Source organism: Eptesicus fuscus, chromosome 23 (assembly GCF_027574615.1).
Source record: "Eptesicus fuscus isolate TK198812 chromosome 23, DD_ASM_mEF_20220401, whole genome shotgun sequence".
Lineage (NCBI taxonomy): Eukaryota > Metazoa > Chordata > Mammalia > Chiroptera > Vespertilionidae > Eptesicus > Eptesicus fuscus.
In genome coordinates, this window is record NC_072495.1 from 25,888,077 (window position 1) to 25,914,551 (window position 26,475).

At 43.4% G+C, this 26,475-nt stretch overlaps 2 protein-coding genes across 5 annotated transcripts in view; one reads left to right on the top strand and one right to left on the bottom strand.

Moving 5' to 3' along the window:
- Nucleotides 1-320: 320 nt before the first annotated feature.
- Nucleotides 321-10,188, top strand: DRG1 (developmentally regulated GTP binding protein 1). The gene is made up of 9 exons (XM_008142398.3): nt 321-473; nt 1,432-1,555; nt 2,201-2,376; nt 3,708-3,777; nt 5,745-5,914; nt 6,637-6,767; nt 8,136-8,303; nt 8,560-8,682; nt 9,875-10,188. Exons 1-9 carry the CDS (start codon nt 432-434, stop codon nt 9,972-9,974), a joined length of 1,104 nt encoding a protein of 367 aa, XP_008140620.1. The 5' UTR covers nt 321-431; the 3' UTR covers nt 9,975-10,188.
- A 2,211-nt stretch (nt 10,189-12,399) lies between these two features.
- Nucleotides 12,400-26,475, bottom strand: part of EIF4ENIF1 (eukaryotic translation initiation factor 4E nuclear import factor 1) — a 33,049-nt gene continuing 18,973 nt past the window's right edge. For 3 of the 4 annotated variants that reach the window (XM_008142395.3, XM_054712430.1, XM_054712431.1), the window contains exons 8-19: nt 25,600-25,735; nt 25,210-25,389; nt 24,255-24,487; nt 21,998-22,069; nt 21,361-21,541; nt 20,571-20,650; nt 20,102-20,244; nt 17,436-17,520; nt 15,913-16,045; nt 14,339-14,680; nt 13,907-14,071; nt 12,400-13,113 (exon numbers count right to left, since the gene is read on the bottom strand). In XM_008142395.3, coding sequence (XP_008140617.2) covers nt 12,872-13,113; nt 13,907-14,071; nt 14,339-14,680; nt 15,913-16,045; nt 17,436-17,520; nt 20,102-20,244; nt 20,571-20,650; nt 21,361-21,541; nt 21,998-22,069; nt 24,255-24,487; nt 25,210-25,389; nt 25,600-25,735 — 1,992 coding nt within the window. In that variant the 3' untranslated portion in view covers nt 12,400-12,871. The remainder of the gene's footprint in view (nt 13,114-13,906; nt 14,072-14,338; nt 14,681-15,912; nt 16,046-17,435; nt 17,521-20,101; nt 20,245-20,570; nt 20,651-21,360; nt 21,542-21,997; nt 22,070-24,254; nt 24,488-25,209; nt 25,390-25,599; nt 25,736-26,475) is intronic. The other variant, XM_054712432.1, reaches the window with a different exon arrangement.

Sequence of the window (26,475 nt, forward strand, 5' to 3'; positions counted from 1 at the left end):
GAGGTGGAAGGCTTGAGTGCAGCTTCACCGGCGCCCAGGGTCTGGGGGCCGCAGCGAGGAGCAGCTCCCACACACCACGCGCTGGGCCTGGGCGCAGGTCCGGCGGGGCGGGGCGGGGCGGGGCCGAGCGGCGCGCGACCCTCGGCGCGCTCCGGGAGGCACGGACTGGGGCGGCCTCTCTGGCCCCATCTCCCGCGGGCTCTATGACACCGCGCTGGCTGGCGGGACGGGGCGGGGTTGGCCGAGGGGGAGGAGACTACGAGACGCGGTAGATCTCGCGGGGAAACCTCGCGCGGGGCTCTCTCGCGAGAACTAGGAAGTCCCGCGCCTGCGCACGGTCGTGCCTGGTGGCTGTGGCAGGTCCGCCGGCGGGTGTGTGAACAGAGACAGTCAAGTGTGGAGGTGGCTGCACCCCCCCGCGACTCGCCACGATGAGCAGCACCTTGGCCAAGATTGCGGAGATCGAAGCCGAGGTAATGGGCGCCACTGGCGCTGCACTGTCCGTCCGAGCTTGCTTGCTTCGGCGGTTGTCGCTCCTGCCTAACTCCCTTCAGCCGCGTCAGAACCGGGCCGGCGTTCTCCGACTTCCCTCAGCCTGGCCCCGCGTCCCCGACTCCCCCATGCCCAGGTCCAGGTCCTCTGACTCCCTTCAGACCGGGCCAGCGTTTCTCGACTCCCCTCAGCCCTGGCCGGTGTCTCCCGACGCCCCTATGCCCGGGACCGCGTCCCCCGACTCCCCTCAATCTGGTCCCGCGTCCCCCGACTCCCCTATGCCCAGGTCCAGGTTCTCCGACTCCCTTCAGACCGGGCCCGCGTTCCCCGAACCCTTCCTCACGGGCCCGCGTTCCACACCCCTGCACCTTGGTTGGTATTTCTTGTTCTGTTTGTTTCTCCATCTCTCACGTACTTCAGTATCTTTCCTTATCACCTCTCGAAACCCCACCTTCCCCAGTCTCTGCTTTGATGACTCCGTGGATCGGGGTGTAGATCATGTCGGTGGAAGCTGTGGTTCCACCTGATGGTTGTGTGATTCTGTCGCTCGAAGCGCTCAGAGCTCTTGAAACTGGGGAAAGTGGTGACCTTGTGTTCTGGGGGGCACGCCAGGTACAAGCAGTAGAAAGGGAATCAGCAGATGAGTTTTAGTCTCATCCGTGGACGCTACTTGTAATGTCACGTCTCTTCTCTATACACGTGGTTTGTCTGCTCTGTCATGAGGGGAATGGGCTGGGTGATGGAGAGAATGGTGTGTTTTTTTTTGTTGTTTTTTTTTACTCTTTTTAACATTTGACTAAAATGGGTACGGGTATACTGACCTAAGAGGGACCTACGAAAAAAACACATCATTCCCTCTGAGGTGGGGGAGCATTTATTCTGGATCTTTGAGCCTGTAGGAACTGCTTCTGACTTAGGGCTGCGATTCTCCCCTTGTAGATGGCTCGGACTCAGAAGAACAAGGCCACCGCGCACCACCTGGGGCTGCTCAAGGCTCGCCTGGCCAAGCTTCGCAGGGAACTCATTACTCCGAAGGGTGGCGGCGGCGGTGGGCCAGGAGAAGGTTTGTGTTTTCCTTCAACATTGTTTTCCTCTGGCGTAATTTTTATCAAAATAATACAGGCATATGGCTCAAAAATAATTTTTAAATTTCTATCAAAGAAGGTTTATGCTCTCTAAGCCTAAATTCTTGATTTGAGTTCATTCTGCTGATTTCAAAGGCAAGGGGATATTACCTAAATAAATTAGGGTTTTTATTGATGTGTCTATTGTACTGATAGATTTACATCGGCTTGCAGAAATATGTACATATAGACAGTCAAGATAAAAATTAAGGAAATGGATGCCAAGGGACACGAAGGCAGGAAGAATAAGCTTAAGCCAGAGAAATGGAGAGAGAGAAGGTTAGGACCAAAAGTAATGTCAATGTTCTGTACACTTTCTAGAGAAGGGCCACAAATGTGGCTTTGAACCTGCTTGCAGCCATTGTGAAAAAAAAAGAAAGAAAGAAAACCTAGACAGTCCACTAAACATCACAAATTGCTATAGGGGGATTTTGTATGCTTAAGTTCTACTCTAGATGTAAACTGTACAAAATTGCAGAAATGGGTCCTAGGCAGATAGGTAACCAGCATGGAAAAGGAATTACATGAGTCTCAATACTCAGGGATAACTTTCTTCCTCTTCTTGATATTTGTTGATGTTGTAGGTTTTGATGTGGCCAAGACAGGTGATGCTCGAATTGGGTTTGTGGGTTTTCCATCTGTGGGGAAGTCAACACTGCTCAGTAACCTGGCCGGGGTATATTCTGAGGTGGCAGCCTACGAGTTCACTACTCTGACCACTGTGCCTGGTGTCATCAGATACAAAGGTGCCAAGATCCAGGTGAGTCAGTCCTGCAGGACAGGGAAGGGAGGAAATCCATCCTTGCATTCATTTAAAAAGCACTAGTTGGGAGCTCTCCATATGCCGACCTGATCTGTGCTTTCTGATCATTGTCTAGCAGGGAGATAGAGCAGTAAAGTCAATCAGTAGCACAAGGGGATAGATCTGTGAAAACACAGAGAAAGAAGGGACTGCTTTTTCATCTGAGGATTGGGCATGGGGGAAGTCTTGTAAGACCAAAAAAAAAAAAAACCAAACCCAAACCACCAAAAACCCCACACAATTCATGTTAAAAGTGACATTGGAGGTGGGCCTTTTTGTTGTTGTTAATCCTCATCCAAGGATATTTTTCCGTTGAGTTTTAGAGAGTGGAAGGGAGGAGGAGAGACACACAGAGAGAAACATCAGTGTGAGAGAGACATTAATTGGTTGCCTCCTGCATGCTCCCTGACATCGACCGGAATGGAACCCATGACCCTTCAGTCCGAAGCCGGACGCTGTATCCCCTGAGCCAAACCTGCTAGGGCTGGAGGTGGGTCTTAAAGTTCAAAAGGCATTTCACCAGCCAGTAAAGGTAAAGGGCTACTTCAGGGAGCCATAATGGTGAACAGCCTACTGTGGTGTGAGCTTAGGTGTGGGACAGGGAGTGTTAGTAACTGAATCTGGAAAGGTAAGTTGGAGCAGAATTATGAAGAACCTGTGTGCCTACTAAGGAAGTTGAATTTTATCTTGTACCTAAGTAGGAGCCATTAGAAACTTTTAATAAATAATATGATCAGCCCTAGCCGGTTTGGTTCAGTGGATAGAGTGTGGGCCCTTGGACTGAAGGTCCTGGGTTCGATTCCAGTCAAGGGCATGTACCTTGGTTGCAGGCTTGACCCCTGGCCCTAGTCTGGGCATGGGCGGAAAGCAACCAATCCATGTTTTTCTCTCACATGGATGTTTTTCTCTCTGTCTCCCCCTTCCCCTCTCTCTAAAAAAAGTGTGGTGATATTGAAAGATATTAATAGAGACGAATGCATTTGGCCCCAAAAATGTGGGTTATAATTTTACTTGAGTTATTAGGATTGTGACTTTGAGTAAATCACCACTTTTATGAAACTCAGCTAATATCCTTATCTTACAGGGTTGTTAGGCATTTTAAACTAGATAAAGTATATAAAAAGCCTGTAGCTGACATTTAGAAGATGCTTAGTTAAAATAATATTCACATACTCATAAGGAACATTGGATTTCTATCTCCTATATTTGTATACTTGAGAAATAAATCATTCTATTTGATCTGCTCAGATTTATTATCAGTTTTTCCATTTCTCTCCCCAATCTTGCAGCTCCTGGATCTCCCGGGTATCATTGAGGGTGCCAAGGACGGGAAAGGTAGAGGCCGTCAAGTCATTGCAGGTGAGTGGTCCAGGGCCACCATCCTGGAATGTCATCCCTTCACCAGACACTGTTCTTTAGATGGGACTGTGGACTTTGAGATGACACTATAGTGAAGGGCATAGCTTTACCTGATTCTTACCAGAATAGAATGTCAGAACTTGAAGGGACCTCAGATCCCCATTTGAGGAGAAACACTAAGGACAGGACAGGTGAAGTGCTTTGGTCCAGTGTTGCAGTGTTCTTGGAAGATTTAGAATTAGAACTGAGGTTTCCTTATTCCCACCCATGCTTTTCCTTCTTTTCTTTTCTTTTTTTTTTTTTCTTCCTTTTTATTTAAAGTAAAATCTTATAAAAAGGCTAATCATCAATTGCAACAATCTGCTACCCCAGCTTTCCTCACCTTCACTGTCACTCCCCTTTGACAACTATACTGTCAACTCTTTAACTGTTTCTTCTGCTACTTACCTTCATGCTTTTTTTTAAAAATATTTTTTATTGATTTTTTACAGAGAGGAAGGGAGAGGGATAGAGAGCCAGAAACGTCGATGAGAGAGAAACATCGACCAGTCGCCCCCTGCACACCCCCCACCGGGGACGCGCCCGCAACCAAGGCACATGCCCCCGACCGGAATCGAACCCGGGACCTTCCAGTCCGCAGGCTGACGCTCTATCCACTGAGCCAAACCAGCCTCGGCCATGCTTTTTTTTTTTAAAAGTGTCTGCACACCATCACCTCATTTAAAAAATATATATATTTTTATTGATTTCAGAGAGGAAAGGAGAGGGAAAGAGAGAGAGAAACATCAATGATGAGAGAGAACTACTGATTGGCTGCCTCCTGCACACCACACACTGGGGATCGAGCCTGCAATCTGGGCATGTGCCCTGACCACTAATCAAACCGTGACCTCTCCTGGTTTATAGGCCGATATTCAACTACTGAGCCACACTGGCCAGGCTACCTTCATACTTTTAAAAATTATGCTTTAATTGCTATTTCATGGTTAATTAATTTTAGATATCTATTGTTTTCTTATGGTAGAGGATAAACTCTCCTTTACTCCATACCTCTTTTCCCATTTTTTCAAAGAAGTTTTATCAACAATTTTTAGTTAAGTCATTAGTCATGGTTTACACGATTATGTAATGTCTAGGTAACTTTTATTCAGTGCTGTTTTCCATGGAGTAAATGATTAGCTGTTGTTTGGTTTTGTTTACTTTTCTGCATTTGCTAATATTTTCCAAATGGTCCAATAGATCAAATGCCTATCAGTCAACATTTTTCTAGATACTTACAGTTCCAAAAATAATCTGATTAGCCCTGGCCAGGTATAGCTCAGTTAGTTAAAGCATCATCCCAACACGCCAAGGTTGCAGGTTCCATCCCTGCTTAGGGGACATATAAGGAGCAGCCAGTGAATGCATAAATAAGTGGAACAACAAATCAGTGTTTCTCTCTGTCTCTCTCTCTGTTTTCCTCCCCCCCCCCTCTCCAATCAATAACAAAAAAGAAGTCTTATTGATTTCATTCTCTTCCCCCCATCCCTGACACTACCATTCTGCCCCCTTTATCTTCGTGGCATAAATCTTTGCTAATCTTTTTTTTTTTTTTTTTTAATATATTTTATTGATTTTTTACAGAGAGGAAGAGAGAGGGATAGAGAGTTAGAAACGATGATCAGCTGCCTCTTGCACACCCCCTACTGGGGATGTGCCCGCAACCAAGGTACATGCCCTTGACCAGAATCGAACCTGGGACCCTTGAGTCCGCAGGCCGACGCTCTATCCACTGAGCCAAACCGGTTTCGGCTAATCTTTGCTAATCTTAAGAACTTCATGTGTGTCCATGTATTTACAAAAACATTCTTTGTCTGTTAAGTGCAGGAACTCTCCCCCACACCTACCCCCATACTATTGAGTATTTGTATTAGTTAAATCTTTAATGAACTTTGCCTGGGTATAATTTTTATTTTTTAATTCTTCAGTGGCTCGAACGTGTAACTTGATACTGATTGTTCTGGATGTCCTCAAACCCTTGGGACATAAGAAGATCATTGAAAATGAATTGGAAGGCTTTGGCCTTCGCTTGAACAGCAAACCTCCCAACATTGGCTTTAAGAAGAAGGATAAGGGAGGCATTAATCTCACAGCCACAGTAAGTGGATAAGGTGGTGTGGGGCAGGCTGCTAAAGACACTGGGGTGGAATGGATTGAGCTAAGGGACAGTGTCATTTGGAAATTACCTGACTTCTAGCACTGATTGAAGTAACACAGTTACCTTGTAATGATTGACAAGAATCAAGAGTAGGATAAGAATCAGTCTCAGACTTACTTTTGCAACTCCATTTCGTTTCCTCTTTTGGGTTATCTGGTTGAGGTGGTATGGGAGTCTAGACCAGTCTTATGCTTGCATGAAGTAGATGGCTACCAGTGCCATGTTTTTATTCATTCAACACAGATTAATAGAGTGCTTACCACGAGCCAAGTATTGCTTTACACTCTGGGGAGTGGATGGGAAGGGAGCAAAATAGACAAACATTCTTGCTCTTATATGAGCCTACTCACATGACTTGAACTTAATTACCTCTTTAAGACTCTATCTCCAAAAAGTTATATTCTGAGATACTAGGACTTCAACATATGAATTTGGGTGGGGGTTGTGGGGACACAATTCAGGCCATAACACCTTCCTTAGAGTTTGGAAAGATTTTTAGTTTTTAGTATTTCCTACTATAAGTCTGTTATTCTCATCCAGGATAGCAGTCTTTAGAAATGAGTTTGCTGCACCTTAGCTAAGGTTACCCAGATTCATCCTTGGATACTCTTGGGAGTTTTTTTTTGCTCTCTGACCAGTCCTTGTCTTCTATGTCCATTCAGTGCCCTCAGAGTGAGCTGGATGCTGAAACTGTGAAGAGCATTCTGGCTGAATACAAAATTCATAATGCCGATGTGACTCTGCGTAGTGATGCCACAGCGGATGACCTCATTGATGTGGTGGAAGGAAACAGGTATGGACCGACTGCAGTCTGGTGCCTGAGTTTGAATTTGAAGCCTCTTGATGGAAACAACATTGGATCATGAGTATGGTAGACCTTGATTCTAACTCTAGCTGTGCTACTATCTGAAATATTAGTGGGCCTTGGTTTCTTTGGCTGTAAAGTGAAGGGTTGATCTTGCTTTCTAACTTCCTTCTTTGCTTTGAAATTTCATTATGATGGTCCGATTCCCCATTTCAGTTACTTGCTGTGAGCTAGGCTGTCCCCTCAGCTCTGTGTCATATGGTGGTTGAAGAGGGTAAGTTCTCAGTCTTCACTCCTAGAATTAATCCATGTGAGAAATCCTAGAGGCTATCCTACAGAACTCAGAGTAGGCCGGGCTGTGTCTGTTCTCTCTAACCTAAGGGTACATTAGCTAAAACCCTAATCCATGAAACATTACTATTATTAATATTTGAAATTAAATAATTGAAACCACTGTTAATATTATTCCTGGCATTTGGATATAAGATTTTCTAGTTGCCTTCCTGTTCATTTGTTAGGATTGGTTGGATGAATTTATTTGATCCTCATTTGAAAATAAAGCCAGTGCTTTGATTTAGGCATTTAATAAGTGAGGCAATTGAAGCCTAGAATTTGTGGCCTGCCTATTTAATACTAGCCTTAGCTGCCACATTGATTGGACATTGGGATTGTGACATTGCCAGATTTGTGTTTAAAGTGTTTTTTTAAAATATATTTTTATTGATTTCCGAGAGGAAGGGAGAAGGGAGAGAGAGATAGAAACATCAATGATAAGAGAGAATCATGGATTGGCTGCCTCCTGCATGCCCCTCATAGGGGATCAAGCCCACACTTGGGCATGTGCCCTGACCGACACTCGAACCGTGACCTCCTGGTTCATAGGTTGACGCTCCAATCACTGAGCCATGCCAGCTGGGCAAGTTTTTTTTATTCTTTAAAAATTATCATGAAATATGTTATTAGAAATACATTTACATTCTTACATTTCTGAAAACAACTTTGTAGGAAATCAACTCTGAGACTTGTCCAGGGGCACATATGTGGAAATGAAAGAGCTATGAGTAGATTCAGTCTGTGTGACTCTAAAGCTTGTGTTCTTTCCACTGTAGCATGTTCTCTCGGTTAGCTGCATGGCTGGAATTGGGTTTTGTTACCTATAGTTCACCTTTTGGATGTTCTACTTTATTTTGGTAGGAAGTTTATTTTTGTGGGGCTGGGCGGGGTGGTGGTGTTGATCTGCATCATATGATCTCTTTGGAGAGTCTCTGATTTAGGATTCTGGATGAGGGTGTACTGACAGTCAAACTGACAGTCTTGTCAGCAGCTCCAGACTAATTTCCTGTTTTTCTTTTATAGAGTTTATATCCCCTGTATCTATGTGTTAAATAAGATTGATCAGATCTCCATTGAGGAATTGGATATCATCTATAAGGTACCTCACTGTGTACCCATCTCTGCTCATCACCGCTGGAATTTTGATGACCTGTTGGAAAAGATCTGGGACTATCTGAAACTTGTGAGGATGTAAGTCTTAGTGGATTGGGTAATATTGCTGTGGGAATTAAACCAGACCGTCTCTCAATGATGTCTTCTGGAGCTCATTAAGTCTTTTTGGAGACACAAATTAATTCCTATCATCTGCTAGGCCATATTGAGGGCACTTTTTTTTTCTCAAGTTGGGGTTATGTGCATCTGTTCTCAGAGGTGATGGAGGGTTGCTTTGATTCAGCACATGAAACATTCCAAGAAGTAGGCAACCTCTGCTTCTTCTCTGTTCTAGTTACACCAAACCCAAAGGCCAGTTGCCAGATTACACATCCCCAGTGGTGCTGCCTTACTCCAGGACCACAGTGGAGGATTTCTGCATGAAGATTCACAAAAATCTTATTAAAGAATTTAAATAGTAAGTATCATGGGCATGTATGTGGTGCCTTCTTTTCCCGGTGAGCTACTGATTTCACTAACTAGAAATTCTTACCATAGCATTAATAGCAATATGGCCACCATTTTCTGTCCTTTGGTACATAGTTCTTAGCTTCTGTGAGGCAGGTCTCAGTGTCTTGTTTACCAGATTCCATCAGTAGTGCTACATATTTTTAGTACTTGAGATCCGTGGATAAAAATTATCTTCAAATACATATATTTCTTGGCAGAGAAACATTGATTTATTGTTGTACTTATTTGTGTGTTCATTGGTTGATTTTTGTATGTGCCCTGACCAGGGATTGAACCCACAGCGTTGGCATACTGGGACGATGCTCTAACCAACTGAGCTACCTGGTCAGGGACCAGTTATGGTTTCTTGATAGGGAGAATTTTCCAAGCATGGCTGAGGAAGGGAGGTCCTACATTTTTTTATCGGTTACCCACAGATAGTTTCAGTAGAATCAATATAAATTGGTATTCTTTTTTTAATAATTTTTATTTATTTATTTATTTTTTATTTATTTATTTATTTATTTATTTTTATTTTAATGAGTTTTTACAGAGAGGAAGAGAGAGAGATAGAGAGTTAGAAACATCGATGAGAGAAACATCGATCAGCTGCCTCTTGCACACCCCCTACTGGGGATGTGCCCGCAACCAAGGTACATGCCCTTGACCAGAATCGAACCCAGGACCTTTCAGTCCGCAGGGCGACGCTCTATCCACTGAGCCAAACCGGTTTCGGCTAAATTGGTATTCTTTAACAGTCTATAACTGACACTGTATTTCTGAGAATTAATTTCCAATCTGAATTATTTCAGGGTATTTATCTATAATAAACCCATGCTTTCTTAATTTTAAGCTCATCTTGTCACACTTCTCATTTGTGCTTTTTCTGACTTTTTAAATTGGCTTTGGAACATAAGGAATTACACAACTTCCAAAATCTATGCTACTTTGTATGTGAAGGTTCCAGTGTGTCACACTGCTGGGGAAGCTAAAGCCTCTGGATGAATTTTGAGTGTGATTCTTGGCTAGGTAGAGGGATCCTTGACTGTTGCAGGACTGGAGCTCTTAAGAGCCTGAATGTTCAACCTGAGCAGAAAGGTGGCTGGCAGGTGGTTAAACTAAGTGATTATTTATACTGTTCTTTTTTCCTTTCCATATAGTGCTCTGGTCTGGGGTCTCTCTGTGAAACACAATCCTCAAAAAGTGGGTAAAGACCATACATTGGAGGACGAGGATGTCATTCAGATTGTGAAGAAGTGAAGCTTCCCCTTTCCCCGTCTGCTGGGCCAACCACTGCAGCTTTCCCCACGACCAAGCACCCCACCTCAAGCCCCTTCTGGCTTTGGCAACCACTGGATCAGGATTCAGGGGAGGGAGATGGAGGTACCCAAATTGGAACTTCACTTGTCTTAACTTGGTGTCACCTTGTGTGTTGAACTGCATAAAGGACCTGACGGCCAGCTGGCTATGTGCAGGTCATGTGTCATTGTCAGAATTTGTTTCGTGATGGACTAAATATGGATGGGTACGTACAGCGAGGCAGCTGGATAAGGGGTTACTTGGGAACTTGGTCTTGAGTGTGAACTGTATAAAAATGTGACTGCAACTTTTTTTTTAATCCTCACCTGAGGACATTTTCTCCATTGATCTTTAGAGAGTGGTAGGGAGCGGGGAGGGACAGAGAGAGGGAGCAAGAGTGAGAGCAACATTGATGTGAGAGAGACACTTTGACTGGTTGCCTCCTGCATGATCCCTGACTGGGACAAGCCCTGACTGGGACCAGGGATCGAACCTGCAACTGAGGTATGTACCCTTGACTGGGAATTGAATCATGGCCTTTTGGTTGACAGGGCCAATGCTCTAACCACTGAACAACCAGTCAGAACTGACTGCAACTTTTTTTTTAATCCTCACCCGAAGATATTTTTTTTTTTTTTTTTTTTTTTATATATTTTATTGATTTTTTTCAGAGAGGAAGGGAGAGGGAGAGAGAGCTAGAAACATCGATGAGAGAGAAACATCGATCAGCTGCCTCCTGCACGCCCCCTACTAGGGATGTGCCTGCAACCGAGGTACATGCCCTTGACCGGAATCGAACCCGGGACCGTTCAGTCTGCAGGCCGACGCTCTATCCACTGAGCCACACCGGCCAGGGCTCGAAGATATTTTTCCATTGATTTTTAGAGAGGGAAAGACACAGATATTGATGTGAGGGAAACACATTAATTGGTTGCCTCCTGCATGCCCCACACCAGGGATTGAGCCTGCAACCTTGGCATGTGCCCTGACTGGGAACTGAACTGTTACCGCCTGGTTCATAGGTTGACACTCAACCACTGAGCCACACCAGCTGGGCTGCAACATCTTAATTTGATGTTTAATCATGGGAAACCCTTCCAACTGGCTGTGGCCTTTAGTCCTTTCAAGTGGTCTTTCCTAGATGATACCGAAAGACTTGATGTATTTGATGTAAGTTAACTGCTTATTCTTTGCAAGGCTAGCCCATTTGGGAGATGACGTGTGGTCATTGAGTAAAATACTCTGATCAGGCACATTGGAGTTTGAATTGCAGGTTAACTTCTAATTAGCTGTGGAACCTTGCTCAAATTACTTAATCTCAATAAGCCTTAGTTTCCTCATATAACATGGGGATAGTAATAGCACTTACTAAAGAGGAGATGGTTAGTATTAAGGGATGTGGTGCTTGTAAAATGCTTAGCACAGTGTCTGCTGAATGTTGGCTCTTGTCACTGGTTCCTGTGCTTTTCCTGGGCTCCCTGCCTGCCCTAGTCAGAGCATGGCTGGCTGTCAGTGTTGGGCTGAATGTTTAGCTGAACCCTGCTGCCAGGTTGGCCACTAAGTGTCCCCTTCCCTATAGCCCAGCCTTTCTGCTGGAACCCCCATGGCAGTCCGGGCCTCAACCACATAACCTGGTTGAAGGCATGGAGGCAGAACATTGCAAGCGAGGCAGCCAGTGTGATCAGAGCAGGCTGTGTGTATACATCATGTGTTACGTATGGTGGTGGGAGGTTACATTAGGAGGAGTGCGTGCGGTCAGGACTACTTGAGAGTCTACTAAGGGTATCATCAGAGGTTTTGGGCTGGGAATAGGGATTTTGAAGGGATTGCTTGGATAAATGGGAAATTGGCGAGAGTTTTTAGAAGCAGTTTGTGAGGGACGGAGACGTGGGATTATACACATACTCAGGCTTCTTTAGTGCTTGTTTCCTTTGTTTTCCTGGTGACAGTCGTTTCCCTCCAAGTCTTTCTGGAGTTTGTGTGAGCACTGTCTTTCGACTCAGAAGATAAGCCCCTCAGGCCTGGTATCCCAGTTACTTTGTAGGATATAAGCCTTGATATCACTGGTCCATTTTAAAAAAATATGTATTTTTATTGATTTCAGAGAGGAAGGGAGAGGGAGAGATAGAAACATCAATGATGAGAGAATCATTGGTCTGCTGTCTCCTGCACGGGGATTGAACCTGCAACCAAGGTACTTGCCCTTGACTGGAATCATCCGACGCTCTATCCAGAGACAAACCAGCTAGGACAGTGCCATAGGTTTTAAAGAAAACTTAAAACCAGATTAATTTCCCATGAGGAACCTATTGATCCTGATAGGTCAGCTGGTTGGAAACAAGGAGGAAGGGGTTCCGGAGAAAATAAACACAATAATGCCATTCACTTCATTCACAGCATATGCAACTTTAATCAACCAAAAGAGAAAGTCCCAAATGTACAAGTGAAAGAAATACAAACTAGACACAGGCTTAACTAATATCAGCTACTTTTATGTACAGCTGTATAAGTTCAAAAAAGCTATCCTATATGTATATACAAAAATTATTTATACACAGGTCTGTACATAAGGGTCTATACATTTATTTCCTCAGAACCCTTAGGTGCCACCTCTTGGTGAAGACACCAACACTTCATTCACATATCTTACAAAAAAAGAAAGACTATTTCCGGCATTGACAACACTGTGCATCCTGTATTCGGACCACGTAGGCTTCCATCATGCAGACCACACCAGATGCCTAGGCCTCCTAAACAGCTTTGCACAGCGTGCTCCAAAGTAAAAGCCTGTAAACCAAGCAGAGTCCTGACCAGGGTGCCACCATAGGTCCAGGGTTAGGTGAGCCTGCCTGCCTTGCTCACTGTCGATATTCTAATTCATCCACACTGATGACTTTGGTGGGCATGGAGGGCAGGGGCTGCTGTAGCACATCAGAGCCAAACCATTTGGCAAGGCCCACTGGGGAGCTGCTCCTCTGGCTGGGGCGGTGCTCCAGTGGGGAGTGCATGTGGGGCAGGCCTGACCGGCTGGGCACATTCTGTGGGGTCGCCTGAACACTGACAGCTGCTGCCTGGGAACCAGAGCCTGGAGGATGAAGAACTGTGGGAATAAGAAGGAAGAGTTATGCCCTAGCCGGTTTGGCTCAGTGGATAGAGCATCAGCCTGCGGACTGAAGGGTCCCAGGTTTGATTCTGGCCAAGGGCACATGCCTGGGTTGCGGGCTCGATCCCCAGTAGGAGGCATGCAGGAGGCAGCTGATCAATGATTCTCTCTCATCATTGATGTTTCTCTTTCCTCCCTCTCTGAAATCAAAGAAATACATTAAAAGAAAAAAAAAAAAGGAAGAGTTAGAACATGAGGGGTAAAGTACTGTATCAGGTCTTGCCTCACTCAACTTTATCCATAAAACTCCAAACAGAATTCTTTACCTGATGATTTATTCTAGGAAATTCCTTTGCAAAATGCCAGAAGATAGACCTTGGAAAGCTGAGCTATTCAGAAGACACTCTAGTAGATGACCTGACTACTATGTCCCACAGCAAGCAGCCACATCACAGAAGCACTAACATTAGCTGGTGAGAGGGCATCTGCTCTGGGCAGTCCCTATGTTGAACCTCTGTTGGGAGGATTTTCAGCCTCCTCTTCTAAGAGGCAAAGGACAAAAAAACGCCAGAGCCCAGTTGGCTCTCTGTTTTACAGGAACAGGAATTCCAACTCCTGTAGAGGTTGGTTTACATCATCCTAGTCTCTGGTTATACCCTTATCCCAGTCTTGCAGGGTAAGTTAAAGAATGAATTGTCTATGTCAATTCATCCCCCTCACTGGGAACTGGTCCAAAACTTTAAAGCCTATTTAGCCACACCCAGCTCACCTAGCCCATTCCTGAACCTACCTGAACGCTGTAGCTGCTGTTGCATCATTGCAAGATGCAGAGGTGTCCCAGGACGAGGGTTTAGGAGAGGGTGATTAGCAGCAGGTAAAGGGTAAAACGGTTGACCCAGGATTGGGCTAGATATTCCCTGTAAATGAGCCAGATCCATCCCAGGAGGAAGCACACCTGTTAGAAGAAATTGGTGAGAAGTTAATCTACCTGGAAGTTTTCAAGCTTGACTGTACAGTGTTATTGATCTGAAAGTTTATTGAGTGAAAAATGCTTAAGCTAGGTTCCTAATCGTTTAATGGAGTAATGGGTGGACTGGATTGGACCCACTGCCCACCAGTTAGATGGAAAAATCTAGTAACATCTTTCTAGGGATGAAAACCTCCCACAGCACAGCACTTTATTAGTTCTAGCAACTGTTGTCATGCCAGGTCAGAAACTCACCAGCTTGTAGCAAACTTGGAAGATGTTGTGGATGTATTCCCTGGGCCAGCATCCTTTGGACCAACCCTGGGTGAAGCTGGTGAGCAGGTCGAACAATTGGGACATGGGGGACAAGGGGAACTTGGTGGACAGGACGGAGAAAAGGTGTTCCTGGAACTGGGGGTGCCAAGGTGGGTGTTTTTCTCCCAGTTGCTTTAGGTCGATAATCTTGTTCTTTGGTGTAACGGTTGGTCTGGGACAGTGGGGTGGAACATGAAGACCGCTGCAATGTTGACAGTTTGGGATTTGTGGTAGAATAGTCTCGATCAGCATTGGGCACAGAGTTGGATGACAAGAGATTCTCTGTAGGGATCCAGACAGAATATTTTTGGTGTTGGCAAACTCCCAAACACTTTATCCTCCCAATGATCCAGTAAATATCTTTCCTCTCTCTCTCTTTTTTTTTTTGGGGGGGTGGGGGTGGGGGTGGGAGAATCTCATTTCTTAGAAAACTCACAATCCTTATTTGACTCTCCTCAACAAATTTAGAGGATTGCATAATTAGGGAACATCAATTTGCCTTATGAACAGGCCCAGTCAAGGCCATAGTAGTAAAGGCCATAGTTAGGGACAGAGCTGGGAGTAGACACCAAGTTTTCCAGTCTTCAACACTTTGTTGGAACAGAGTTTATCTTTGCTGCACTTGAAAAACCCAAAGGCTCTAAAGTTAAAAACAACATAACTCTTAAGCCCCTGTTTTTATTCTTAAAACCCTCTCAACCCAGGAGTAGCTATTGGGCAAGTGAGCCTGGCATATCATGTCTGGTGATGTAACTCAGCTGGGCACCTTGCTCGCCCATATGGCTGTGGTCTGTATCTGTGAGGGAGCTCGTCCTATCCTAGTCAGCTGCTTGGGATTAACATGCTTTTTGAAAGCCTAAGGAAAAAAATCAAATAAAATTATGCAAATCTATCGTAACAGAAAGTTCAAAAAGCAATGAGAACCTGGTGAAGGAATCTTAACTGCCTTTTTAAGCAAGACCGACAGGATTTCCTCCCCCCCACCCTAAACTTCCTCACAGGCAAAAAGCTCATACTAATATTTGAGGCCTGTGTAAACCTAACATCAGAATGTTTCACCATGTCTTTAACAGTCTCAACTGTGCAATTCCTAAAAGAAGCCTCTCAACAAAGGCTTTGTGCACGTCCTATATGCTTCATTTATTGCAGTTTGTTGGGCACAGTCTCTATAGACTGGAGAGAACCTTTCAGAAGTAAAACTGGTTGAACTATATCAATTTGCCAAATAGATGTACTAATAATTCAACTTTGAACCTAAATAAGAGTCCAAACCTAAAGCTCGTCCCTTCCTGTCTAATACTAGTATTCTTAGATGGGTCAGAGTTTTCAACTGGCTAAGTGACTATGAGCTGGTCCAGCCTTCTCAATGTCAAACACAGAAATGTGGTCTAGAGCAGTCAGGGATCTTGTTTAGTGCTTTGCAGGGAACCAGGCCATGCTGGTGAGCACTCAAATTCATGCTCCCTCTCCCACATACTATCTTGGGCAGTACACCCTCAACAGCTCTGCAGTACCTTCACTGGCCTTCTGAGTGTCTTCCTTATTGTCACCAAGAACTGCTTTTCCAGATGCTGGCTCCTCCTTGCTTTTCTCTTTGCTCTCGTACATCTTACGAATCACTGAGGTAGGGGTGAAGGAAGGAGAAAGCTGCAGAGAACAATTAGTATTAGCACTTCTCTAAATACCTTTTGCTACTCAAGCCAAGATTAACTGGACAAACTAAGCAAGTTGAAGAGTCCCCTTATTGGCGACATGTGAAAGCCAATGTTGTGGTCTCTAGCTACTAGAGGTAAAGACACAGGATGGGGCACATAGATGGTGGCCCAGTGCATCTTCCCTCACAACTCACTTTCATCAAAACCTAGACTTCGTTGTACATAAAGGAAGTTAAAGCAAAAAGCTTTAACTTGATGATGGGGACCTGCATATGCAGCTACTTCCCCTGCCAGGGCATTAGCTTGGAAGAGAGGGAGAACATGGCCAGAAGTATACCCAGGGGCAATAACGCTTCCAGCCAGGAAAGGACATTTCAGAGACAACCTCAGAGCCTAAATTTCTCTATACAGCAAGTCCTCACTTAACATTATTATTTGCTTTTTCTCACTTAACATTACTGACAGGCTCTGTGACTTTGAGCTAAATGACATATAATGAAACTAATTTTACTATAGGCTAGTTGATAAAAAGTTATATCTACAGCATCTCATGAACATTATAACCAAATGACCTTGAACAAAACTAATTCAAGGACTTGCTATACTACTAGAACATTCAAAATTATCTCCCTATTCTCCTCAGCTACTAGAACTCACCATTTGGGGTCATTTGTTCCTATCTCTTCACTGCATATTTCTACTTTGATGACTATCATGTAGGCAACTTTTCTTATTAACCAACCCAAATCCGTGATGGCAGGAGACAGGGAATGAATTATGAACAGAAAAACTCCTTCTGGACCCTGCCTTCAAGGTGCTTAGTACAAAGACCTACTTGGGATCCTGAACATAGAGTAACAGTTTTCACCACATCTGTCAGCTTTAGGTGATAAAAATTTGTGGGGAAGGAAACTTAAAAAATATATAAAAATGCTGGCACATGAGTCAGCTGTGAAACTAAACTTGACTTCACAAATAAGCAAACCCCTCGGTCCCAGTCTGAATTCGTATCAGAGATCTGGATCTGAATTTGTGGACTCACCACTGGACTCCCCATGACCTGACCCTGGTCACCAGCCCATCCACCTCACCCCCTGCCTTTCGCGCTGTCCTCCCCACTCCAATTGTTCACTTGTTTGAACATACTACATATCATCTGTGTGCTCCAGCCCGTACTTGTCTATTTGCTGAAACACACTTTCCCCAATGTAAGGGTTTTACCTAAAACCCAATAGACAGACAGGTATGAAAGACTATTAAACCAATGATTCCTGTGGAAGGCACTCAAGGACATACGGGTTACAGTGATACAACACAGGCACAACCAAACAAGGAGAAACCTAGAACCCTAGAAGTCATTCACAAAGGCAAAGGTCACTGACCATGCTTGTGATGGAGGCAGCAGGGGCAGGGGAAGAGGAATTCCCTCTGTGCACGGGTGCTGGTGACTTGGTCACTCGCTGTTGCCTGTGAACAAACCAAGTTTCAGTGTAAGCCCCAAGCTGCTTAAACTCTTGAGTCCTAAAACCACAAAATACTAAAGATCAGCCTAGGACTTCAACATTTCCCTTATCCAATTCAACTTCCCAAGCATTTGCTAAGTCTAAATATGCAAAACCACATGCTAAGTTTTGAAGGAAGACAAAAGCTCACTGAAACATGGTCCCGGGCCTTGCAAGAACTCTCGTCTAGTGGGGGAGATGTTTACTAACGTAGGATGCACCAAGGCATTCAGATAGTAGGTGCCAACAAGGTGTCATGGCAAAATGAGGGATAGAAGGAATGATAAGATACGTCTATTGCAGGGACTAGACAAGCTTCACTGGTGAGCTGCACTGACTTGGGTGTGACCAATGAGAAGCTATAAGATGAGAACAAGGATTTAGGTAGAAGGAACAGGTACAGGGACATGGTAAGGCCTTGAAAATGTAGAGTTATCCACAACTCATGTATAGTTTATTTTCGGACTATACCAGTAAGGTAGGCTAGCGAGCAGTTTCTTTTTGTGGTCTAGGCTGTGCTCTAGACGGGAGGGAGCAACACTGACTAGCACAGTGCTTGGCATAGAACTGATGCTCTGTGAGACACTGGCTCAAATCAGATGCAGTGCCAACAGTTTCAGCTATTTTAAGACCTAATTCCATGCAGCATTCCCCACCACTCCTGGTCTACACACAAGGCTGATCCCAGGCCTCCCAAGTGAAGTTTAAAAGAACAGACTTGCATTCTATCTGGGGGACATTCTACTCATTCTGCCTTAATTTGGAAGAAAAATGGAAACAGTTGAAGATATAAATAGGCTGAGAGAAGAATGAATGTGTGAGCTCACTGGCTAATGGAAGCTCCACTGCAGTTCAGCCTGGTCAGACCCAGTACCACAAGCCCACGTACAGCCTGCTTCTGAAGTTTTCTGAATCCTAAGCAAATGGGAATCCTAAGCCATGACTTCTTTCCTCTTTCCAGTCTCTACCAGGTAAGCCCTACTGCTGCCATACTGAGACTCTGATCATGACAATGAGGGGACAGACAGATTAATAGTATTCTGAGTGATTAAGATGTAAACCCGAAATTAGGTGATTCTGCATAAGGTATAATAGATTGATTCCTTCTGATAAATGTACTTGAGCACCTACTATATGCTAGACACTACTGTAAGTGCTAGGGATACAGTAGTAGACAAAACAGACAAACTTTGGCCTCCTTACATTCTTATTGCAGAGTAGAGAGGGGTTACTCTGGGCAGGGACACAGAAAAAAAATTAAATAGCATGCTAGAGCCCGGCTGGTGTGGCTCAGTGGTTGAGCGTTGACCTATGAACCAGGAGGTCACGGTTGAATTCTATGTCAGGGCATGTGGGGGCGTGTAGGAGGCAGCCAATCAGTGATTCTCATCACTGATGTCTCCATCTCTCCCTTCTTCTCTGAAATCAATAAAGATATATCTTAAAAAATAGTATGCTAGAAGGTGGTAAGTACAATCAATAAAGCAAGAGGAGAAAGTCGTGTCTGTTGGGAGGCACAACGTAACACAGGGTGTTCAGGGAAGGCCTGGGAGGGTGACATTTGATCTAAAACATGAAGGCTCCACTGACACTAACTAGTTTCAAGCAAGTTATTCTTAAACAACCTAAGCTTCTGTAGCTTTAAAACGCAGTTGTTTTATAGCAAAGGTGTGTGAAAGTTAAGTCAATGAATATTAGATAACTACATGATATTGTAGAGAGAGCGCCAATGACGGAGCCTTAGCAGACTAGTCCTGAGCTCTGTTTAGGCTGAGGGCTACTAAAGATAGAATGCATTCGGGCAAAGGTACAGGGTACTTAGTGGTCTCAATGTTTTCTGAAAGTGTCAGCATATAAAACTAGCTGAAGCAAGACACTGAGACACAGATATGGCAAATTTTAAGAATCACATCAAAACATAAATACTTGTTAATTTCCAAGCACTGTATGGGCAGGACTAAACCGTCCTTAAAGGCCAGACACTTAAGGGAGCATCAAAGGGACGGGGCACCACAGAGAGCTTCTGAGTGGCTAAAAGGAGTTTGCCTTATACATTTGCTTAATGCAGTTTTTTGTTTTCTAATAAAAACAAGATTGCTACTTCCCCACTCCCCAACTTATGATTCCTTCCATTTTACTACTTGTTGCAACTAGTAGAAAGGACAGGAGGAGAGTGAAGTCAGTAATTTAACTGCTCTGATCAACAAACCTACATCAAGAGATGGTTTGATAAACTCAACAAGGAAGCCATGGGGGAGGAAGCTAGGTAGTTTTACTTCCCATCGTCTTATAGCATAACTGCAAGTAAGAAGCTACATTCGTAAAGATGAATCCTTTAAATCAAGAATATAAAAAAAATTATACGAAAAGCCTATGCCCAGCAGATTTCAATCATTACTCCCTTTACTGCATATCTGGAGGAGATGGCATTCTCACCATGTGTTGTACAATGTATCAGTGTTTACAACTACACTGTGGGCAACTAATTTGCTAATCTGAGGAAAATTAAATTGCAAATCCCCACAAGGGTAGGATTAGTAACTTACCTGTTTCTGAATCCATCTCTGGTTCTGTCCACCTGTGGTTTGCCAAAACCAGGCTGATAGAAGTTTGCTGCCTGCAGTGCAAGGTCATGTGGCAGGGCCAGCCCCTCCAAAGCTGCTGCCTGCTGCAGTTCTAGCTGGCTCATCTGCTGAACAGAAGTGGCAGAGGATCAGAAGAATGAGGAGTCACTGAACTTTATACAAAGGTCTCTCTTCACCCTCTGTAAGCAGCAGCTGAAAGAAATTAAATGCTGCAACCTAAATGGTGCTATCCACCAAAGAGGATTTTAACTATTTAAATATGACTTCAGCTGTTCGCCAATTTTTTAGCCTTTACTTGAATTATATAGTTGAGCCTGAATTATAGTTAAAAAGCACCTCCAAGAATTGTAGCAATCTAATTCTCCACCCCATAAATAAGAAAGGTAAAAAGCAAGCAATAGATTGCATTTGAGAAAGAGCTCCGCTGGACCTGGGCCGTGACAGGGCTCATGGGCTTGCGCATGCCTTGGAATGGATCTCCGAGTAGCTGCTGTGGTCCTGGTGTGAAACCTGTTGGAAAAGTTATAGTATCAGTGAGTGTCCATCAAAGAGGCATTATCACCAAGACATGCTGCTCCTGAACACCAGCTCTTTTGAGAAGTACTGACTTCTTGGGCTGAGGTCCCTCTTCTGTGTCCCCTACAGGGGCTTTGTGGACCTCAGCACGTAATGACCTGAATTGCTGCTGTATCCATCTTCCCCACTAAGCTGTCAGCTTTGTCCTTTCAGAGCTTCACTAGCCAGTGATTTGGCCCATTATCACTATGTCAGCTGATACCAAAGCAGAGACCAGTGCACTGAGTGGCCTCATGGGGAGCTCTTCATTCTCTCTCCCTAATTGTGGAGGGAAGATTACAAAAAACTCCCTCACAAGACATGACTGGCAGGAGGCCTAAAGTAGTCCAGGGTGGTAGGAACACCTGGAGATTATGCACAACACTTTGCTAAGAGAGCTTCTGGAAGTGGTTCCCTTCATATTCTGAACTAGCCATAGACCTCACAAATGATTGTGTACCAACTTCATTAGGCTGGTAAAGAGCCAGTACTCTGCCATACTCTATCAAGAACAAAAACCCAGGAAGTCAAATTAACTTTTTTGGATTGAATTCCCGAAATAAGGAAAAAGACCAAAGAGCTGGATTCAATTTAGATCAATCTCAAGAGAAAAAAACAAACTATAACATGGACATATGGATGGACATCTATACACGAGTATTTACCAATTGGTGATGGTATTCGAGGACGAAGGTAGTCTGCTGAGGCTGCTCGTGTTTGAAACACCTGTGACAAGGGAGGAGATGGTGCTCTTTGGCCTAGGAGAGATGTAGGCTCCAAGCTCCCCATAAGGCCGCTCAGAAGGTTGGAAGAAGCAGGTCTCTGAACTGGCGGACCCAGAAGTTCCTAGAAGGCAGAAAGTCAAATCCTCGTGAACACAACTAGTTCTCCCTCCTAGTCAGAGGCTGTGGATTAGGGATTGATTTTCAGAAGCCAACGATGAATCTCCCTCATACTCCACTGAAGGACTTGTCACATGTACATGTGACACATTTCTCTGAAAGTTCATTTAGCAACATTGCTGTAAGTTAGTGCTATCAGTACAGGTTAGATATTTTAAATTTCCATAGAAATTGTAAACCTGCAAACTGGAAATCAAGGGCTTGCTTTGTCATTTTTTTTAGCTACCTCCCCATCCCACATTGAGACTAATAGCGACAACTATGTTAGGGCAGTGACATATCCTCAATTGCCAGGCAACATGGATCATCCTCTAAGGCCCGAAGCTGGACCACTACAAAAACCAGTTCAGAGGACTACTGTTCAGGACGCCGAGGCCTCGGATTAAGTTTGTGTAAGTACCTGCAGGATGTTCTTAGGGAGAGGCTGGCCTGGAATCTCAGCATGGGACATCAAATGGCTGTCAAGGTTTCGCTAAAAAAGTCAAAGGAAAACTGGTTTTAACCTTCAGACACACTTAAAGATTAATTGGGGACCACAAGAAAGCTTTAAAAACTCTTCAGGAGTCAACATGTAACAGCAGAATAATGTCAAAGTCACAGAAAAGAACTTAAATCAACCTGTTCCACTCTCTCATCATATAGGTCCCAAATATCTGGGACCAGAAAGAATCTTCCCATGTACATGTAGAGTCTACTCAGAGACCCTCCTCAGACAAGGTCTTTTCCTCCCTGTAGTAACTCTTGTGCATCCGCTAGGTGGAGACGCCAAGGCCCACAGCAGTGTCCTTGGGCAGGACATATAGCCCAAAGGTATCCAGATGTTTTATTGTCTGTTTTGGAATTGGGACTCACTGCAGATGATTTTAATAAGAGACATCCTAAAAAGTCATTTAATCCCTTCTAACAAAAAACAAATAGGTAACTTTATGCTATATGGTTTACTCTACAGAGCCTACAATTGAATTTGAAATGGAGTTTAGATTGAACCAACATGTTTGGAGAAGGAAACAACATGATTGAAGCTAAACAGACATAGGCAGATCAGAAATAGTATATATCACATATAGCCACAGTAATTAAAAACTTTATTTTAGATGTAGACCATGACTCAACAACATGCAAATTAAGCAATATTGTGGGATAATGCCTGGTGTGCTTATTACATTATTTTTCTTGTTGCTTTCTTTCTAGGTTATGTTGAATTTCTGTTACTCTTTGCCTAGCAACTTGAATTATATCATCCATCCCTTTAAATAGGTGTTTGAGTCTCCTTCCCTCGGGTGAAACCAGATATATTTCAGAATATTGAAATAGTTCTTCTAACAACTCAGGGTCAACTGTGCTACTATCAAACCCTAGAATTGTATCCATATCTGAAACAAAATGCTCAAAAGCATCCGGTGAACTGTTGAATTTTCCTGTTCCCATTTCCTTACACTAAAAGACAAGAAGGTACAAGATGTGACCCAGTCACTAAGACACAAAGGTAACAAGGAAGGAGAACAGAAGAGTTTGCAATCTTTTACTCTGGCCCTTGTATCTAATAATTCTGAGCAGAAATAATTCTAAAGCAGTTTACAATAAGTATTCCTCTAAACTGGCATAGTGTGGTCAGATACTCAGGAAGAAGTCTACCTCCCTGAGATGCCATCTTTCCGAGGTGGACAGTCCTAGCAGTAAGGCCAGAACAATGGCATTTCTGTGGGAATCTCTATTGCTAACTGCTGGTCATATGAGAAACACCAAAAATCAGTTCCCTTCCCATGATCAAGGCACAATGAATCAGTTACTGCTGCCAGGCTAACTTGTAGTTCCCAGATAAGAATGTACAGGAGAAAACAAGAGGCAACACTCAGTTTGGTAAATTTGCTAACACAGCAAATGGAATGTCTATGTTTTTATTCTTCAGATTTATCCTGCTTCCTTTATCACTTTCATCAAGAAGAGCAGTACTGACACATAGGCCATGGCTGAGAGCCACCCTCTAAGGCGTTATGATAAGCTTCCAGTATGTACTACACACCTGCATTTACTGATATTCAGTCACCTTGTAACCCAACTTCATGCCTAAAGGTGTTTTACAAGTTTAGAGTCACAACTTTTTCTATTACAAGTTTAGAGTCACAACTTTTTCTATTACAAGTTTAGAGTCACAACTTTTTCTATTAGACAAAATACAATTGTCTTGAAAAAAATCCGTCCTGTTTGACAAATGTTTCATATAACTGCCAACGGCCTAATTAAGAAAGCAGGTAAGCCCGGGTATTTGGAATTAACTAGAAGGTGTGGAAAAGATCTGACTATAAATATACAGTAAGTTACTTTAACAAGTAGCTGAATAAACAAAAAACTTTCTTTGGAGTACAAAAAGATATGCACCACCATTTTTTTTAGCAATGACTTAAGAAAGTTATGTATGACTCACTCAATCTTTATACTGTCACCCACAATGCATGTAGATTAACCACAAACCTGCTTTTTCTAGTAACAAATAGCACAGCGATAATTAAAGAACACACAAAAGCATGAAGGACCAAATGACTACTAAAAAAATTTCCAACTTACTCAGAATACCTTTTTAAAAATCCATTTATTGTGGGAAGTGGAACAGAAAGAGGGAAAAGGAGAAAAGGCTGGAGTTTGTGTCAAATACTTACGCTGACTTTGGGCTGAGAAGGCAAAGTCCCACTTGCCTTCATGGTGTTCACTAGCTTGTTGAATGCAGTCATATCGCCATCTTTTTTGAGCTGTCGATTGCTGGTAACAGCACTCAAGGTCTCCTCTAAGTGTTCTGCCATGAAAGGCGTTGAATTCTTCAGTTGCTGGTCCACCTTCAAGCCCTTGAGCCCTGCTTCTACTTCTTCCACGGAAAGTACAACCCCTGAATGTGCTGAAAAGTTGAGAAAGTCCAGGTTAAGTCAAGCAAAGGAATATGTGGTAGGAATTCTCTTTGGCTACCATCATGGTTAAGGTAAAAGTAAAAAAGAATGACACCAAAAATAGATTGAAGACACTTAAAATCATTGTTGCTCAGGTGAAATAAGGCCATAATTGTGTACTGAGTAAGAGATGGCATAAACTAACCCTAAAATGCTTCGGTGCTAGAAACGGGGGGCCATAAGCTGTAAGACTTGACAAGATCCTGCTGTGCATCCTGTCGGAGGACCTCTGTAATCATCTTCTGGAGACTTGTCACCAGGGGCAGGAATCCCTGCTAGCCCAACACCAGTACGATTGCCGCCAGCACTATGGTTATTGTATCACTAAGGTTTCCTGTTGAAGGCTCATAACCTCACAAGAATATGGCAGTTTGGGGCAAAGATGTGAGGAGCTGCCAAATGCTGCTCAGGAGGACAGCATTCGCTAGTGTTATAAATGGGCTCCAGGTGAGGAGGACTTGGGGGAAGAGTTAATAGAGGTCCCAGGACCCACCGACTACCAGGTTCTCAAGGAGGTGGTATCGTTGGATTAAAAAAAAAAAATTTTTTTTCTTTAAGAATGTTCAACAAAACCCACCATATATTTGACTTCTGATGAAATAGCATTAACTGCCTTAAGACTGAGCATTCAAGCTTTTTCAGATACCTAAAGCAGACTCTAATAAACACTTACAGCTCTCTCTAAGTTTTTCTTTATTTGCAGAAAGGCTGGAAAGAAGAGGTTTTAAATCCACTTTGGCTTTCTGTAGCATTTCTAAAATATCCACTTTATTTTCAGCATGGTCTTCCAATGGTATAGGAGCAAAATAATTCCCCGAATTCTGTCCAGGAGAGAGGATGGCTTGCTCCAGACCTAATAATGCAAGTAAATGTATTCATAATTAATTAACCCCAATAAAGCACAGAAACAGCTTCAAATAGTATTAAAAGGACACAAATTGAAGGCTTTTTCAGTATCCAGAGACCCTTTAACCCTAATGGACCCCTGACTAATGAAGACAATGAACAGTTATCAGAGAAAGCTCAAGTTTATGTCCATGGCCAGAATTTGAAGCCATTTTACCTGCAAGTCTCTCCAGTTCTTCATGTGGTGTTGAACCAAGACTGCTGGATCTGCTTCCTGATCGGCTTGGGTTAGAGAACCACCTACTGAATCGACTGGCAGAGACTGACCCTTCTCCCAAAACATCTTCTATCATCTAAAAGGCAAGACAAAAGGAGTTAAGGAATAGTTTCTAGGTCAAAGGGACTAGAAGTTTCAAATTTTAAGAAAGGGTCACTTACTTTGATACTTCCTTTGAAGCGGCTGACCTGAAGGTAAACACTTTCAGAACTTAGGATTCTGAACATCTTTCCATTTTTCTTTCCCTCCTGGGTCATTTCTGAGTAACCCAAACTGGAGCATAACCAACCATGTATTTTCTAAGCATATAAAGCAAAACCACTGTGCCACAGAAATGGCGTTTTTATCCTTTGCCTCATTAGACAAATCCATGAACTACTCAATGTTCTTGGAGGACATAGTTTCAAAATCAAAATCAGCACCAAGAGTAAAGCATTCCATTGCCAAGCTGAGGAGTGGCCTTCAGCTAAGTATCATGTATGGACAGCCGATGACAGAAAATCCTCGCTGCAAATGGTCTCATGGTTGTAATGAACATCATAAAGCTCAATGCTGGTAATTTCAGAAGCCAAAAGCTAAAAAGTGGAGCTCATAGATCACAATTCCAAGTCAAAGTTTAGGAAATATCAGAATGTGAAAGATGAACTTTTAACGCATCTCTAATATCTGTTTGAACCTAACGAGGAGTTTTCAGGTGTTTGTTTTGTTTTAAATCCAACTTCCATGGTTTCTGGCTTAATAATAAGGCCAACTAAATGATGCACTATGATCGGAAATATTTTTTTCAACACTATTTCATAATAGTAATTTCTATTA